General features: G+C 53.5%; 5 protein-coding genes across 5 annotated transcripts; 2 read left to right on the top strand and 3 right to left on the bottom strand.

Annotated features, from left to right (window-relative positions):
- Positions 1-186: 186 nt before the first annotated feature.
- On the top strand, positions 187-2,138 carry STEHIDRAFT_164484 (rab GTPase activator). The gene is made up of 7 exons (XM_007298621.1): positions 187-281; positions 333-464; positions 517-838; positions 896-1,004; positions 1,059-1,492; positions 1,558-1,702; positions 1,758-2,138. The coding sequence occupies exons 1-7, from the start codon at positions 264-266 to the stop codon at positions 1,942-1,944; spliced, it is 1,347 nt and encodes a 448-aa protein (XP_007298683.1). The 5' UTR covers positions 187-263; the 3' UTR covers positions 1,945-2,138.
- Positions 2,139-3,462: 1,324 nt separating this feature from the next.
- Positions 3,463-3,750, bottom strand: STEHIDRAFT_38873 (uncharacterized protein; the record flags this gene model as incomplete). Its single annotated transcript, XM_007297870.1, has 1 exon — positions 3,463-3,750. A coding segment is annotated over one exon (288 nt), but the record flags the coding sequence as incomplete, so codon positions are not given.
- Positions 3,751-4,636: 886 nt separating this feature from the next.
- Positions 4,637-5,545, bottom strand: STEHIDRAFT_117225 (uncharacterized protein). The gene is made up of 3 exons (XM_007298620.1): positions 4,930-5,545; positions 4,821-4,864; positions 4,637-4,737 (listed from the first exon to the last, which is right to left on the bottom strand). The coding sequence occupies exon 1, from the start codon at positions 5,238-5,240 to the stop codon at positions 5,031-5,033; it is 210 nt and encodes a 69-aa protein (XP_007298682.1). The 5' UTR covers positions 5,241-5,545; the 3' UTR covers positions 4,637-4,737; positions 4,821-4,864; positions 4,930-5,030.
- A 253-nt stretch (positions 5,546-5,798) lies between these two features.
- STEHIDRAFT_88896 (FAS1 domain-containing protein) lies at positions 5,799-9,089 on the bottom strand (the record flags this gene model as incomplete). Its single annotated transcript, XM_007298195.1, has 3 exons — positions 5,799-8,045; positions 8,106-8,363; positions 8,432-9,089. 3 exons carry the CDS (start codon positions 9,084-9,086, stop codon positions 6,217-6,219), a joined length of 2,742 nt encoding a protein of 913 aa, XP_007298257.1. The 3' UTR covers positions 5,799-6,216.
- A 131-nt stretch (positions 9,090-9,220) lies between these two features.
- STEHIDRAFT_143578 (uncharacterized protein) lies at positions 9,221-15,390 on the top strand (the record flags this gene model as incomplete). Its single annotated transcript, XM_007298619.1, has 18 exons — positions 9,221-9,301; positions 9,354-9,500; positions 9,550-9,679; positions 9,742-9,902; positions 9,956-10,068; positions 10,138-10,516; positions 10,590-11,124; positions 11,580-12,182; positions 12,267-12,561; positions 12,701-12,936; positions 12,999-13,135; positions 13,223-13,284; positions 13,354-13,483; positions 13,555-13,866; positions 13,960-14,206; positions 14,309-14,562; positions 14,633-14,837; positions 14,896-15,390. 18 exons carry the CDS (start codon positions 9,221-9,223, stop codon positions 15,363-15,365), a joined length of 4,497 nt encoding a protein of 1,498 aa, XP_007298681.1. The 3' UTR covers positions 15,366-15,390.
- Positions 15,391-16,025: the final 635 nt, after the last annotated feature.

The raw sequence follows: 16,025 nt of genomic DNA, 5'->3' as shown, positions 1-16,025 counted from the left end.
ATTCGCGTGAGGGCTGAAAATACGGGGAGCGGGAGTGTTTCAATTTGGGAAGTGTGGAAGTGCTTGGCAAGTGCCACACTCGGCAGTTTGTTGGGGTGGAGGCGGAAGATGATGTCAGCAACACGTGGATCGATACTTAAGTAGTTGCCCCTTTCGGCACGCCTGTATCCCTGTACCCTCTAGCAACGCTTACGGGCTGCCCTCCTTGATCTCTCCACACATCCATCTCCTCACCAACTTAACAATCTTTTCGAGTATCTACCATGGATGAAGAATATGATGTACGTTTTACTATTTGTTCTCTATCTTCGCCAATACTCATATATTTACAGGTCGTCGTCTTGGGCACTGGGTTGACGGAATGTATCCTTTCCGGTCTCTTGTCCGTCGAGGGCAAGAAAGTCCTTCACATGGATAGGAACGACTACTACGGAGGTGATAGTGCAAGTCTGAACTTGACTCAGGTATGTCGTTATCCTATCCATGACAAGTGTTCGCTACCTAACTCGCGTACAGCTCTACCAGAAGTTCCGTGGTCAAGCTCCACCAGCCGAGCTGGGGCGCGACAGGGATTACGCCGTCGATCTTGTTCCCAAGTTCATCATTGCGTCTGGGGAGCTCACCAAGATCCTCGTCCACACCGATGTTACTCGCTACCTCGAGTTCAAACAGATCGCCGGTAGCTTTGTGTATCGCGATGGCAAGATCTCTAAGGTCCCGAGTACCGAGATGGAGGCCGTGAAGAGCCCTCTGATGGGCTTGTTCGAGAAACGCCGGGCGAAGAAGTTCTTTGAGTTCTTGCAAGGCTGGAAGGATGAAGACCCTGCCACACACCAAGGTATGTTCAAGCATTCTTGTCGATGTTCTTCGTGCCGCTTACACTGGGCTTTCCTAGGTGTCGACTTGGACAAGGATAGCATGAAGTCCGTTTATGAGACGTTCGGTCTTGAGCCTGGTACCCAAGATTTCATCGGTCATGCCATGGCTCTCTACCTCGACGACGAGTAAGCAGGATTCACCATACCAAGATGGTGTACATTCACTAACTTATGCCTCAGCTATATCACGAAACCCGCACGCGAGGCTTATAACCGCATCGTCCTCTATACCTCTTCCATGGCACGCTATGGAAAATCTCCGTACATCTACCCCCTCTATGGTCTCGGCGAGCTTCCTCAATCGTTCGCTCGTCTTTCGGCCATCTACGGTGGAACGTACATGCTTGACAAGCCGATCGATGAGATCGTCACCGATGCCGATGGCAAGTTTGTCGGCGTTCGTAGCGGCAGCGAGACGGTCAAGGCCAAGCAGGTCATCGGAGATCCCAGCTACTTCGGTGCCGGTGCCTCTGGGGAGAACGGCAAGCCCCGTGTGCTCGAGGGAGGAAAGGTCATTCGCGCGATCTGCCTTCTCAAACACCCCATCCCTGGCACCGATGACTCGGACAGCGTGCAGATCATTATCCCTCAGAACCAGGTCAACAGGAGGAACGGTACGAATTCTAACAATCCATGATTACAGAGTGGAAACGTTGCTCACGCCCCTTTTTTCTGGTAGATATTTACATCGCCATGGTCTCTTCGACGCACAATGTTTGTGCGAAGGACGTCTATGTCGCCATTGTCAGCACCATTGTCGAGACCGACAGGCCAGAGCAAGAGATTGCTCCGGGTCTTGCACTTCTCGGTCCCATCCACGACAAGTAAGAGTCTAACGACATCGTCACTCTGAGCGCTCACTAATACTGCTTCCTATAGATTCGTCTCCATCTCCACCCTCTACGAACCCACTTCCGACGGCAAGGCCGACAACATCTTCGTCACTCGCTCCTATGACGCCACAAGCCACTTCGAGACTGTCGTCGAGGATGTCCAGGACGTGTGGAAGAGGGTCGTCGGTGCCGACCTTGTCCTCAAGAAACGCGAGGTCGAGGTCGAGGCCTAATTCGTTTCTGTGCAGGATTTTTTTGGAGATGCTTACGTCCTAGTTTTTGCCTACCTCTCATCTTTTAATCGGCTTTCCTCCTTCCCTCACTGTATCATTCTTTTCGGAACAAACGGCAACAATATCAACAGCAAGACGATAAAACTCTGTATATCATTTTGGCAATGACCATATCTACAGTTTGCATTCCTTTGAGACTTTCGTATGGTGCTGTGATAGTATAGTAGATTCTGAGTGGTAAGTAGATCAACGCATGAATTGCCAGTACTGAAGTCCAGTGAATACGCGATTAGCTCAAAACGAGATGTCTAACCCTTCGTCCTGCCATCTCTCGAATTCTGCGTCCTGCTCCTCACTCATCTCCAATCGTTCGCCGTCCTGCCAAGTGTCCCACGTGATGTGCACCTTATCCAACCTGGCGACTGGAAAAGGCGGTTCCCCGTAGTACTCCTCGTCACTCAACCATCGCGACCTGACCATACCCATTATCGCATCTGCCGTCACCCGGTCTAACTCTCCAAACTCCTCAATTAAGAGCGTTCGTAAGTGTGGGACGAGCGCTGGGGGTCCATTCGGGCCTTGGGACGTGAGGGCTTCGAACGTTAAGTCATCCAGCGCTACGCTGCAGAGATCGCTGTGGAAATAGACGAGCTCGGGCGTAAATTGGAAGAGTTGCACGACTGCGGGGCCGGGGAATTGAACACAGTTGAGGGTGAGGTGAGTGATGTGGGAGCCACAGGGGTTGAAGAGAAACGCAAGGTATTCGATCTCGTCATCCATGCTATCCCCGTCTTCGACACTGAGGTGTAGCTTCTGAAGCATGGGCATGTGGAAGTCTTGGAAAAACACGCCACCGCGCGATCTGGAGTTTCCGTAGTTGAGCTTGATGGTGAACTCGCGTAAGGCTGGAAAGACGGTGGGGTTCGTGAACAGAAACGGATCCTCGCCCGGACGCCAACATGGAACTCTGCCCAAATCGCATTTCTCGAGGGACGTGCATTGGCAGAATATCCTTTTGGCGTCGTCGGCAGATATGAAGATTTCCCCCGTCGAGAGGTAGGTGAGTTGAGGCCAGGGCAAGGCCAGGGTCTTCAGGAGCTCTGATGGTTTCTCGGTAGGTCCTGCCTGCTCTCGGTCCCATAACGTCGCCTTACGAAGACCAGGTGCATTGGAAAATATCGGTCTCGGCATCTCGTAGAGGTCTGTCCTGTGGATAGACACAGGATTTGTGACCCCTTGTATGTCTACTGATTCCAGCAAAGGCATGGACATCGAGGATGGGAACGTGCCACAGAGAGGGTGATACCCCTCCCAACGCATGTCGAGCGTCAGATTTTTGAGCCTATTGAAGCTAGGGATCAACCCCTCCAAGAGGCGGTCCACATTTGACACATAGTCCTCTCGAACAGTGAGTTTGAGGTTGATGGGGTGTGACTGGGAATGCGAGAGAAAGCCTTTCAAGGTGGCGATAGAGTGGTCTGTGACCCTCTTACTGAGGAACACAATCTTCAAGCAAGTCCACAGTCTCGGGGTATCGAAAGCTACCCTCCTCCACACCGCACAGACGTGTGTCAAAACCAACGGATTGTCCCTCGAGTGCCCCTTCACGTCCCATGCATAATTTCTTCTCTTCAGTGGAGCCATAAAGTACGAAAATATCTCTGCAAGGAGTTCAGGCGGAATCCGACGAATGGGACAGAGGACCTGGCGCCATTTGACGAGGTCGGCCGAGATTTGGTTCTGTTTCGAGGTGAGTTCGGAAATGACGCGCGCGAGCATGGCGTGTTCGGCTTCACCCGACGCGATGAGGGAGCGGATGTAGGAAATTTGGCTGAGGGAAGGGGGTGCGTTAACGAATCGAAGCATAGTCGCGTTCGCATAGGGCTGATGCAAGTCAAGAGACGGTTAGTCTTGGTTCGTAAAGATGGAATTGGAGCGCACCACTGCATGTAACTCGTCCATGAAGTGACCGGTGCCTTCTGCCATGACGCGAAATAGTATCCGAAAACGAGAAAAACCTGAGCCGGGATCAGCAGGTGGTAGATACTAAATTCCTTCCTTCTTTCGTAGTACCTCACTTTTCCGTTATTTGACGAACTTTTGATTGGCAAACGCCGTTCAAATCAAGGCAGCCGTAACTTCTCCGAGCACCGTGACGTTGGGGTTGATAGTACAAGGATGGACGTAAGGAAGACAGGATGCTGCTGAGCTGGAAGCACTGTTGTATCAGTGAATCGGGTGTGACCACAGATAATCCTTTGGCAAGTGGTAGGACGGGTGGAGTGAGTTAGGTAGGTTCGCGATCGCGTTGAAGGCGCGTCGTAGTTCCGATCTCGACACGCGCTTGGCTATTTGGTGTTGTTAGGAACCAAAGCCGCCGGAGCTTTCCGTGGTGGACGGTGGCGCCTTCCGCTCCGAGTCTGACAGGATCAGAATACTTAATGTCTGTATCTGTTCCCTTGATTTGTCTCTGCTCCACACTCTCGTACCATCTATGAAGCTGCTCTGCGATGACAGTCGCCATTATGACGCTCGATCTGAATCCGAACCAAACTTTCTCAGCAGGTTAAGTCCTTCAAATCTGCCCTACTTACTCATACTGACAGTGATTGGCTTAGATAGACTCTGCATGTTCAGATATTTTATTCTACGCTGGCATCTGTTATTGGAGCGCACACACGATTGATTTACCTAGCTCTCCCAAGCGAGATGTCGAGAGAAAGAGAAGAGCCCAGAGGATGCGACATCCGCATCCCCTCCTGCGCTTTGCATCCTGCTACTACCCCTACCGTCGTAAGAGCTTTAACAGAATTACACCCATGTTTAGCCATCCAAGAACCCGTGTTCTCACTGACGTTGTTAAACCCTTTTCATAGATACATTCGTGCTCTCAACGTTCCACGGGCCCGGTTCCATCAAGGTCCGTCGTCAAGCCTATGTTCGAATTATTCTAGTAACTCATACAAGTCATTCCCGCTGGCAAAGACATCTCAAAAGTGTGAGGGGCAGTGAGTTACTGGTCCGCATAATTAAATGAACGGTATGGTGGAGAGTAAGAAGGAGCTGGGTGGACTTCCAGGTCGCCGTCACCGGAGAAGGATGGAGAGAAGGAACGTGACCGTGATAGGACGGGATTCAGTCATGAAATTCGAGTCGTATCGAAACTCTGACATCGAATGAATATGTTTTCCTCTACTCTCTTTACCATCCGAGTCTCCAAAGCGCCCGTGACTAACTCTAAACTTGCCATTTACCAGACACTCCCTTTTTGTAAAGTCTATCTCTAACGATGCCATCTTGGTGGCGAAGGTGCAAGGCGAGAACGGCAGCGGAACGGGGCTTTCTTTCAACTTGGCGGTTGAAAATACTGGAGGGTATTGGGGAGTTCGAAATACTCACGGTTGGACACCGTCGGTACAGTATCCTTCAAGCGTGGATCTCTCAATGACTCAGTTATCAATACAGTAACTTGAGTACATCAAATCGGATTCTGACCTCACCATCGTGTCCCTTTCCTTTCCCCTTTCCGCGTCCGTTTCCCTTCCCGTGCCGGTTCCATTCCCTTGTCCATTTCCGCTTGCCCATCCGTGTCCGCTCGCGCCACGCCCCCGGTTCCATCCAATCCGAACACCGAACACCGAACAATCATATTTCCCAATCGGGTGCTCACTTACTCGGTCAGTCGGTCGGTCTCGCTCAGAGTCACACCGCCGAACCATTGAAGGGTACCGGTGCGCATGTACGTAGAATATGCTAAAGCGTGTATTTATCTCGAAAAATATAATACGATATGAATGTCTAAAATACAAGATGTGACAATGCAAATTCCAAACCTCCAAAAACGAACGTACGAACGTGAATCACCACGCCAACCCTCAAAGGGGGATACACGCACGCTCGCTACACCATACCACCAAATAACGACCACCCAAATTTACATATACCATATGAAACAACGAACAACGAAAACGAAAACGAAATTATCGACATCGACATAGACATCCCAGCGTCATATGCACAGTGCATGCAATACAGTGTAAAAACAAAAAACGGCAATTGTACTTTGTACTATAATAAACCGGCTTCACTACTACAACTTGAACCCATAACGTACACAAAAATCCACAATGCCCAAATAAACAGCACCTCCTCCTCTTCCCTTCCCTCCTTTCCCTCCTCTCCTCTCCTCTCCTACTCCCCTTCCCTCCACCTCCCAACTCATCTCCCGAACGAACGAACGAGCGAGCGAACGAACCAACAACAACAAAACCCCTAAACATCCTCCTCCCCATCCGCCTCAAACCCCCCCACAGGCTCATAAGTCGCCTCCACCGCATCCCTCCTCCACACCCTCCCCACGCCCCACCAAAATCCCACAATCCCCAACAATCCCAACACCCCCACCACCACCGGCGGCCCAAACTCGATCCACCACGGGGGATGATATGGAAGCAAGAGCCGGTCGATCTGGATGACCCCGCCGGAGCCGGACCCAGGGCCGGTTGTGGAACGGCCCCAGGATGTGATTTTGGCCCAGTCGGCGGTGCCGTCGGTGCCGCGGGCGTCTTTGATTCCTACGACGAGGTTGGAGGGGGACGAGGGGTCTGCGGAGAGAGAGTGAGAGGAAGAGTGAGAGCCGGAGTTGGGAGGAGAGGAAAGGTCGATGGTGCGGAATATGATGTCGCCGTAGGAAGTATCCGCAAGCGTCGAATACAACGTCGGATAGGAAACCGAGTTCGCCAGGGAGAGCGGTCTGTTATTGTTCGGCGGTGTTTCCACCAGATCCGGTCTCTTCTCCGATTTAATCAGATGTTGACCGACTATAGCCTCCAATGCGCCTTGATCCGCATACAACCTCGTAAGATTGATATGCTTGAACGCGTCATCCGTCGGACAGAGTAAAGTCCACCCCGTACCCTGCAATCCATACTCTTTCGACCATTTCGAGTCGTCCGGCGGCGCTGTGCCGTTTAAGATCCATTCCATGCCGGCTTTGGAGATTAAGGACGCCATGGTCGTTCCCTTCGCCGCTTTGACGAGTTTGCCGACGGTAAGGTCTACCGAACGCGGGATGAGGACGTCCGAGAGTTCGTGGATGACGCCGGTGCGGGAGAGCGTATTCTTCAAATACAATTCCGAGCTGAGCCCGTCCCAGCCGCCACTGGCATTGATCACGAGCGTCCCGTTCTCCGTCCTCTTAACGTGGAGGTCCGAGCCCTCGAGCGTCGCATAGGTGCGTGCGGTGCGGTTCGTGAACGACTGAGCATAGACGACGTCGTCGATCGTATGATGCAATATAACGTTCTCGAGATCCTGTTTAGAGGAAGCGGAGAGGAGATGGTCGCTCACGAGCATGCCGAGGCGTTTGAAGGCTTCGTTATGTGGGATCAGGAGCGTCGTGCGAGGGGCGGTCTTCAATATGTCAGCGAGGGAGGCGGAGAAGATGGCGGCGAGGAAGGAGGAGAGGTCGAGGTTGGGGAGCGAGACGGCCATGGCGTCGGCGGGGGGGACGAGAGGTCGGGAGATGAAGTAGATGAGGACGTCGGTGTTCTCGACGCGCACAGGATCTCCGACTACGGACGCGTCACCGAAACGGATCGAGGATGGTACGTCTTTGTCTGCGTGGTGGTCGCCCACCTCGACTGGAAGGACTTGGTTCTTCCCGTCGAGTCCGGCCTCGTCGAGTGATGTCTCGACCAACATCCCGTCCTTCAACTTGTCCGCTTTCCATTTCCCGGGTAAGAAATGATACTTCAAGAGTTTCATGAGTTCCTCGGTTCCTTTCTCGGGCAACTCGTCCTCGCCGAACAGGGAAATCGCGTCGTCTTGCGGGGCGAGAATGGTGTACGTCGCGTCGGTATCGTTGATCAGGTGGGTGAGGTTGACGGAGTGGATGAGGGAGATGAAGCGCGTGCAGTTGAGCGTGAGGAGGTATTTCTCGGGTGTTATCTTGAGCGAACCTGGGGGAACGAGGAGTGAGGAGACGGTGTGGAGGACGCCGTTGGCGGCGTAGATGTCGGGTTGCTTGAGCTCTGCGTCGGACACGAGGACCTTGTCGGGCGTCGTGACGATCTCGAGGGTCTGTCCATCAACGGTGGTGACTACAAAATGGCTATGTCAGCTAAAAACGGAACAGGAAGGGGTGGCAAAGTGCGACTGACGGTTGACAGCGGGCTCGAATGACTCTGACCATTTCACGGAATCGAGCGATACGGCATGCATGTTGAAGATACGGTAGAGGTCGTCGGAAGCGAACTCGCTTTCGAGGTAGAGCCTCTCGATGGGAGGAAGCGCATCCCACGCTGAATCTTCGGGCAAGAAGAGAGTAAGCTCGGACGATGAATTGAGTAATCGAGCGAGCTCTGGGGTAAGGATTCGCTGGAAATAGGATATAGACGGAGTGCCTGCCACCACGCTTGCTGTTCATTAAAAATAGAGTTTCGTTAGTCGGAGCATGCAGGCGAAGGAGAAGCGGAGAGGCACGCACCCAAGTCTGGAGGTACGGCAAGGACCCTGTCTATTCCGACGAGAACGCCGTTGGAGGTGGCGTTGAGGCCCTTGATCACCTTTGCACCTCCGCTTCCGAAAGCGTCCACGCCGACATGCACTTCGCCGTCCCGGGAGACGAGACGGAGGCGCTGTGGCTCGCCGCCGAGGGTGCCACCGGGTGTGGGCATCCACGGAGGGCCGGGCGGGGGCTGGTGAGTGGGTGGTTGGAGGGGTTTGTGTGGGTAATGGAGGGTCTTGAGGACCTGAATATCCTGTTCGACAGGGAGGACGATAGTATAGTTTAGGAGATGGTAGAATAGGTCCTGGCGGAGCTTCTCTTGAATGTTGTCTGCCAGGGAGTCGTCGTCGTGTATTGGGTCATGAGCGAGAAGATTAAGGGAGTTGTGTTGACGGATAGCGTCGTTTGTGGGAGCAAAGAAGGTGGAGCCATTAAGTTTATTGAGAGTAGGGATAAGCTTCGCCCGACGGAGGAGCTTGAGGAGGAGCTCGTAGTCCGGGTCATTGCCGAGGGCGTCTACGATAGTTACAGAAAGCGGAGCGGGGGCTGAATGCAAGGGGGCCTGGAGGACATCTGAGGCAGCGTCGACGGCGAGGGCAAGGAGAGAAAGGGGGAGGAGGGCTAAGAGACGCATTGGGGGAGCGGTCGCATGCAAGACGCGCTGTAGCGGGATGCAGAGGCGGACCTTAAGTATGACGCCAGCCACGTGGGCCACAGACGCGTCGCCTGCGCGTCGATCCTCGCCACTCGCCTCCTGAACACCGCGACATGCTCGAGCTCATCAGGTCCTACGCAGCACAGCCAGTCCACGTCCTCACCTTTCTTTCTCTCCCGGGCCGCTCTCTCCTCGTCAGTGCTGCATATATTCACCTATGCTGACCTGCGCTGACATTTAAACCAGCTGTATCCGTCCGCAGACGTCGTGCTCATCGTCCATGCTCGCTCGCTCATCCTCGCCCGTGCTCTCGCCTTCTCCGACATCCACCCTGCCACGCGACATCTCAATGCTTCTATCACATCTCTCGCCGTAGACTCGGCAATGAAACTCGTCTGTTATACTCGTCTCCTGTCTGCGCATACACTCACCTTCTGCCCAGATCGTGGCCTCCCTGGGCTCCCGAATAGCGGCCTGGTCTCTCTCCGGCGTCCAGCATGATACCTGGCGCATACATTCATCTCTTACGCTTCCCGAGTCCCAGACCATCACCGCTCTCGACTGCAGATCAGGTATGCATTGTTACTCACGCCACACTACCCTAGTCAACCACCGCGCTAACGCACACCGCAAGGTCTCCTCGCCGTCGCCACTAGCTCCTCCCTCTCAGTCTATACTCTCATCTTAGAGAACGATCTCCCGACATGGACGATCAAATGGTCATCCAAGTCCTCTTCTTCGCCCACTCGCGTCCGCTTCTCCCCCTCGCTAATGCACATCGTCACCACCTCCCGAGTACGTATCCCATCCTAATCATCTGCTTTGCTTGACTTGACCAATTCATCTAGCAAGATAATACAGTGCGCGTGTACCTCACCACCTCTGGACGACAAACGCAGGGCATACCCCATCTCCGTCCCGTGACGAACATAGCCTGGCGACACACCCAGGCGTCCAGTCGGTCTGTCTTCTAGCCTTCTAGCTCTTCAGCTTCTTTACTAGGCTTATATGTGGGGTAAATTGAATGTAGGGACGATCTTATTCTATACACCATCACCGCAGATTCGACACTCCGCATCTTCCTCCCCGTTCTCGACGCACCACAACACCTCCAACTACACGCATCGCTCGACCTATTCTCCTCTGTCCACCCTTCGCTCCTATCTCCTTCTCCTTCTTCTTCTCCGTCCACGTCCCATGGATCGTCCGTGTTCTGGCTCGATAGAGAAATCATGGGTGACGCCCTCGATCGGATACTCAAACAGCATTCGGAGTCACAGAGCGAAGACGAAAACGAAGACGAAGAAGCGAAACTGAGAATAAGAAAGCTGAGGGAGATACAAGAAGAGGGATGGGATCTGTTCTTGCGGGTGCTCCCGGATGGGGCTGTCGTCGTCACTGCCGTCGCTGTACGTTCTTCTACCTTCCACTTCTCTTTCCAATCTCCTACTAACTGTGTATATCACTGATCATGAGTAACAGAACATCGACCGCAGACCACCCACCCTCCTCCGACACTTCACACTCTTACAGACCGCACCGGCATTCCTCTCACCCTCTCCCTCATCCACCCCCTCGCACCTGCATATCCTTCCCCATCCGAATCTCGGCCAAGCAAAGAACACAACGCAACTCACGCTGACACTGATAACATACCCGCACCTCACATCGTTCGAGCTTGAGCCGAAGGAATTCTTTGGAGGGAGTGGAGGGTTGAGGGTTATAGCGCGGGGTGGGGAGAAATCTGCAGCTGAGCACAACGAGGGGCGGGACGAAGGCGAAAAGAGCAAGGGCGAAAGGCGTGGAAGAAGTGAAAAGGGGGATGAAAGAGGGCAAGAGTCGAGGATCCTAAGATTCGTGCGGACCCCGGATGGGAGGGCGGTGGGTGTCGTGCGGGAGAAGGGCGGGGAGGTGTGGACGCTCGAGCAAGATAATGAGCAGGATCAGGATAGAGGGACGAGGTTAGGAAGGAGAGGGAGGTGGGAGAGCGCGGATCGGGTGGTCGTGCTTGATGGAGGTATGTCTGTGTTCTTTTTTTCTTTGCGAGGGGGAGTCTTGGCCTGGGCTGGACGAATCTTGGATGACTGGATGACTTCCCATGCGGAAAATATGTGTTTCACCGCTCGACAAAGCCTCGAAATGAAGATCGCAGCTCAATGGTTAGCTGCTATCTTCCTTTTTGAGCATCGCCGAATAAACAATCACGTTGCACCCGTGCCTCATAACCATATATCTCTCCTGCAGGGTGGGCATCCCTTGACCTGTTCCGGGCATGATTCATGATACAAAGAAAGTATCTCCGTTGAGGTGTTAGCTCTGCATCTAATGCTCGGCTAGGACGAATTCCGAGAAGCGTACCTACAGAACAGAAAATCACACAAAACATCCACCTTGGATTTTTTAACCGTGATGTACAGCCACTGATTTATTTTTCACTTTGTTTTTATTACTTTGTTTTCTGACGCCCTCAAGGACGCACATTCGCAACCTACTCCAATACCTCCAACCTCCTCACCCTACACCTTCCCACCTCCCCCGCACCACTCACGCTTCGCATCCCACGCGTCTCCTCGCTCTTCTCGCTTCCTCCTGTTTCGGGGCGGCATGAGTGTATTTTTGGGATCACGGAGGTGGGTGGCGAGGGCGGGGGTGGAGTGCCTTCGATATTGCATGTGCATGCTACGATGGGGTCGGCGGATGGGGTGCCTGGGCAGGAGTCAACGTCTGAGCATGAGGAGCCAAGGCTGTGGATGCATAGCGAGACGACATTGGGCGGGGAGATTGGGGATGGGGATGCTATGGCGTTTATTTTGCCGGTGGATCCGATGGCGTGGAGTGGTGGTGGTGCTGGCGGTGGAGGAAGTGGTGGCGGGAGAACACAAACGAACGTAGCGCACGACGTCTTACTAGGCGTTGCTCAGGACGGAGACCTCACGTTCTGGGTCCCGGAGGAGGGAGCTGGGTCCGGTGGCGGGGTTGGGGGCGGGGGAGGATGGAGGAGGACGGGCAGGGTGAGGACGGGGAGGAGGGGGATAAGGATGGCGAGGTGTAGTTCGGCGAAGAAGACTGTGCTTGGTGCGTTGCGTTTTTTTGAACCTGACGACTTATACCTTGGAGTGGCGTGTGTGATGGGGTGCTGACGATGCGGGGGTGTATTAGTCGTCCCGAGCGAACGGGGCGAGGAACTGACGATCTGGGATTCGAAGGAATCGGAATTCGCGTCTGGGCTGGAATATTCCAATATCGTCCCCTACGACTCCCCGGGCCAATCGTCCGCTAACACTACCACCATCAACGACCTCGACTGGTCCTCGACCCCGGATGGGCAGTCGATCCTCGCCGTCGGGTTCGCGCACCATGTCGATATACTGTGTCAGCAGCGGATGACGTATTTTGAGGAGGGGGAGAGCGCGGCGGCGGGGTGGGGGGTCGTGAGGAGGATTGATGTTAGGGAGTATGTGTTCAATTTTCTTTCTCTTCTCCCCCTTTCCCTCCTTCGCCTCTCCGCGTTGTCTCTGCATTTTTTGAAAATAAGGGGACGTTGGTGGCATTGTGCTGACCGATGAATGTTTTGCGTTGATTTTGCGACACAGGATGCTGCCACATCCGATCAGTGATTCGATTTGGCTCGCGCACGGGGCATTGTTGGTCGGTTCGGATCGGCAGATGTGTCTCTATGGGGAGAAGGGCCGGAGCGTGTCCTCTGACTTTGGCGAGAAGCCAGTGGACGAGGCGGATGAGCCGGAGAGCTTGTTCGAGCATGTGGCGAGGCTGAATGGGCCGCTGGAGGAGTATCATCCGCAGATGTTGTTGCAGTGCTTATTATGGGGTGGGTCAACCGTCTCCTTCGCATATCACGCATCATGCTGAATTGACCATCTGGTCCTCTAGAGAAAATGGAGCTAGTGAAGGAGATCATCGTGAATCTGGCGAAGAACGTACAGAGAGCGAGGGAGGCAGGGGGGAGGTTTGTGTGGACGGAGGTGCCGGTGGATCATTTTTTGAGGAAGGAGCAGATGCATACTGCGGTGAGTGGTTCTTTCTCGTTCCCGATTTTTCAGGAGGGGAAGAAGGCGATGGAGTGAGCTCATGGAGGATTTGTGATTGTGTGATAGGTGAACGGGCGACATCGAAAGCAGTATATATCGTTGTTTGATATTCCGGAGCAGAACGATGAGTACGTCTCATTTTTTTCACCCAGCTCAGTCCTTTTTTTGGCCTACTTTTTAGCTGATCGATTTCTTAGAAATGAGGACGAAGGCTTCTCTCGCGACCTCGTCGAGAAGTTGCTCACCCAACTCGAAGAACACCCCCTACCGCATCTCACACCGAATGAGCACGCCCATCTACTCGTCCTCATCCAAGCCACCCTCGAAGTAAGTCCCCACTCCATTCATTTTCGCCCCTCTCGTCCCCTCACACCGATTCTCTTTCACCTTTCGCTCAGGTCGACGAATCGCGGCGCGCCCTCGACGCCAACGGCCTCCGATACCTCATCTCCATGCGCTCCTTCTACATCCTCAACCACCGCGCCTCCGCACCGAACAGCCCCTCCCCCCACGCCGAACCCGGAGCCGCCCGTCGCGCGGCGGGCTGGCGAGCACGATTGAGGTATCGGGATATGATCTGGGCGTTCCATAGTGAGAGTCAGGGGCTGTTGTTGACTACATCGGTGGCGGCGTGTGAGGGGGGGAAGATGACGTGGAGCGAGGCGCGGGCGCTGGGGGTGTTTTTGTGGTTGAATGGGTTGGACGCTATGGTAATGTCACAGTTCGACTATTTTTGAGTGGAAGCGATGTGCTGACACAATGCAAATTTGCGGATGGATGGATGGATGGATGGATGGTCTCAGAAATCGCATATGGAGGTCATCGCGCGGAACGAGTACATGGCGAACGACGCGCGCGATCCCGTCGCCTGTTCGCTCTTCTACTTCGCGCTCGGAAAGTCGAAGCTCGTGCATGGGCTTTGGAGGCAGGCGGCGTGGCACAAGGAGCAGCAGGTGATGCTGAAGTTCTTGAACAACGATTTTCGGCAGGCGAGGTGGAGGACTGCGGCGATGAAGAATGCGTTTGCGCTGTTGAGCAAGCGACGGTTCGGTGCGTGTTTTCTTCCTTTCCCTTCACTTCCATTCTCTCGCCTCTCGTGGAATTCAAGTCTGTGTTGAGGGGAGGACGGCTGACTTTTATCTCTCTACTCAGAATATGCAGCGGCATTCTTCATCCTCGGTGGTAGTCTGAAAGACGCGGTAAATGTGTGCATCAAGCAACTAAACGACTTTCAGCTTGCCGTCGCACTTTGTCGGATCGTCGAGCAGAGCGATGAGGGACCGATATTGCAGGGAGTGCTTAATGGCACCGTAATTCCGCTCGCGTTCAAGAGTGGGAATAGGTGGCTCGCGAGTTGGGCATTTTGGCTCTTGAGGAGAAGGGACTTGGCGGTGCGGATACTTGTCGTAAGTTGCTGCTTCTAAAATGCCCTTCTTCATGTCGCGTATGTAAGTCCTGATGATTCCTGGTATGTAGATGCCGCTGCAAGACATCGCGACATCCTTCTTCGGTCCTGCGATCATGGAGATTGGGAGCCCACATTACGACGACCCGAGTCTGGCGCTGTTGTTCTCACAGCTGAAGGCCAAGACGCTTCAGACGGCGAAGGGCACGAGCGAGATCTCGGGGCGGCTGGAGTTCAACTTCATTCTTCAGATCGCGCGTGTATTCACGAAAATGGGTGCGTGGATACCAAACAGGTTCCTTGTACCTAACATGGTATTGAATCTTTGTCACAGGCTGCCACGTCCTCGCACTCGACCTTGTCCGCTCCTGGTCGTTTGATAGACCCTCAACTGTGTCGCACGATCCTCCGACATCACATGCGCACGAAGCCCCTCCGAGCCCAACATCTGCACGTCGATTGTTCGCACTCGGCCCAGCTATGCGCCGACGATCGTCTATCCTCATAGACATGGACGTATCGACGCAGCCGCCCACACGACGACCTTCGCCCGAGCCTGTCGAGCAAAACGCCAACGCTGCCCTTACACCCACGACCAACCTCAACGGCGACGGTGCTCAGTCACGGACCTCGCTATCGCTTTCGATTGATGGAGAGGGAGGGCTACCAGTAAGGGAAGGGGAAGAGAAGATGAAGGAGGACGAGGGAGATTTGGTGGCGAGGAAGGCGGGGATGGGGAGCTTGATGAAGTCGGCGAAACATGATGTGCAGGTACCTGAGTTCGATATGAATGCATTTTTCTGAGGGGTTTGGCTATCAATGGTGGGCCTGAGTTGAGGTACTATATGGCGCGAGAATGTGTGATTTTACGGTCTTCGGGTTTGAATTTGGTAGCAGTTTGAATCAGAATTAGAATAACGGCATTGTGGTTTTTCAGAGACAGCCGTCGCATACGCAGAATCCTCATTCAGTGAGATACTGCCCTACGGGTTGGATATACATCACTGTGCACTTCGAAAAGGTTGAAAGTCAACCGAAGGAAAACCTGTAAACCTAATTCCATTCAGTCTCCTGCTGGTAGAAAGTTCACCTGTGTGGGGTACATTTCATCTGTCTCACGGTATAAACGAAGGGGATTGAGAGCCACCCTTTATATTGCCGAATTCACTCACATCGCACAGAGCGGGAATCAACCCTCTCACGCAGTAAATGTCACCAATTGTATGCCACCAAGTTTGCTCACAACAATTCAACGTGTATGGCTCTCAACTTGTAGTATATTTTATTGGCAAAAAAAAATACAATACACAACAGAGCCTACATACAGTTACAGATACTATGAGGGCTTCAAAGCGACTAGCTAGCGAAGGTTGAAACTGGATAACCAAGAGACCAACACTATTGACCCTACGTAACTCGGAGTATACATGCTATCCCATCTAAGTGTCTCATTGTAGAAGAAAG

The sequence above is a fragment of the Stereum hirsutum genome (genome assembly GCF_000264905.1).
Source record: "Stereum hirsutum FP-91666 SS1 unplaced genomic scaffold STEHIscaffold_1, whole genome shotgun sequence".
NCBI classification, from domain to species: Eukaryota; Fungi; Basidiomycota; class Agaricomycetes; order Russulales; family Stereaceae; genus Stereum; species Stereum hirsutum.
This window is presented reverse-complemented; position numbering and strand designations above follow the sequence as displayed.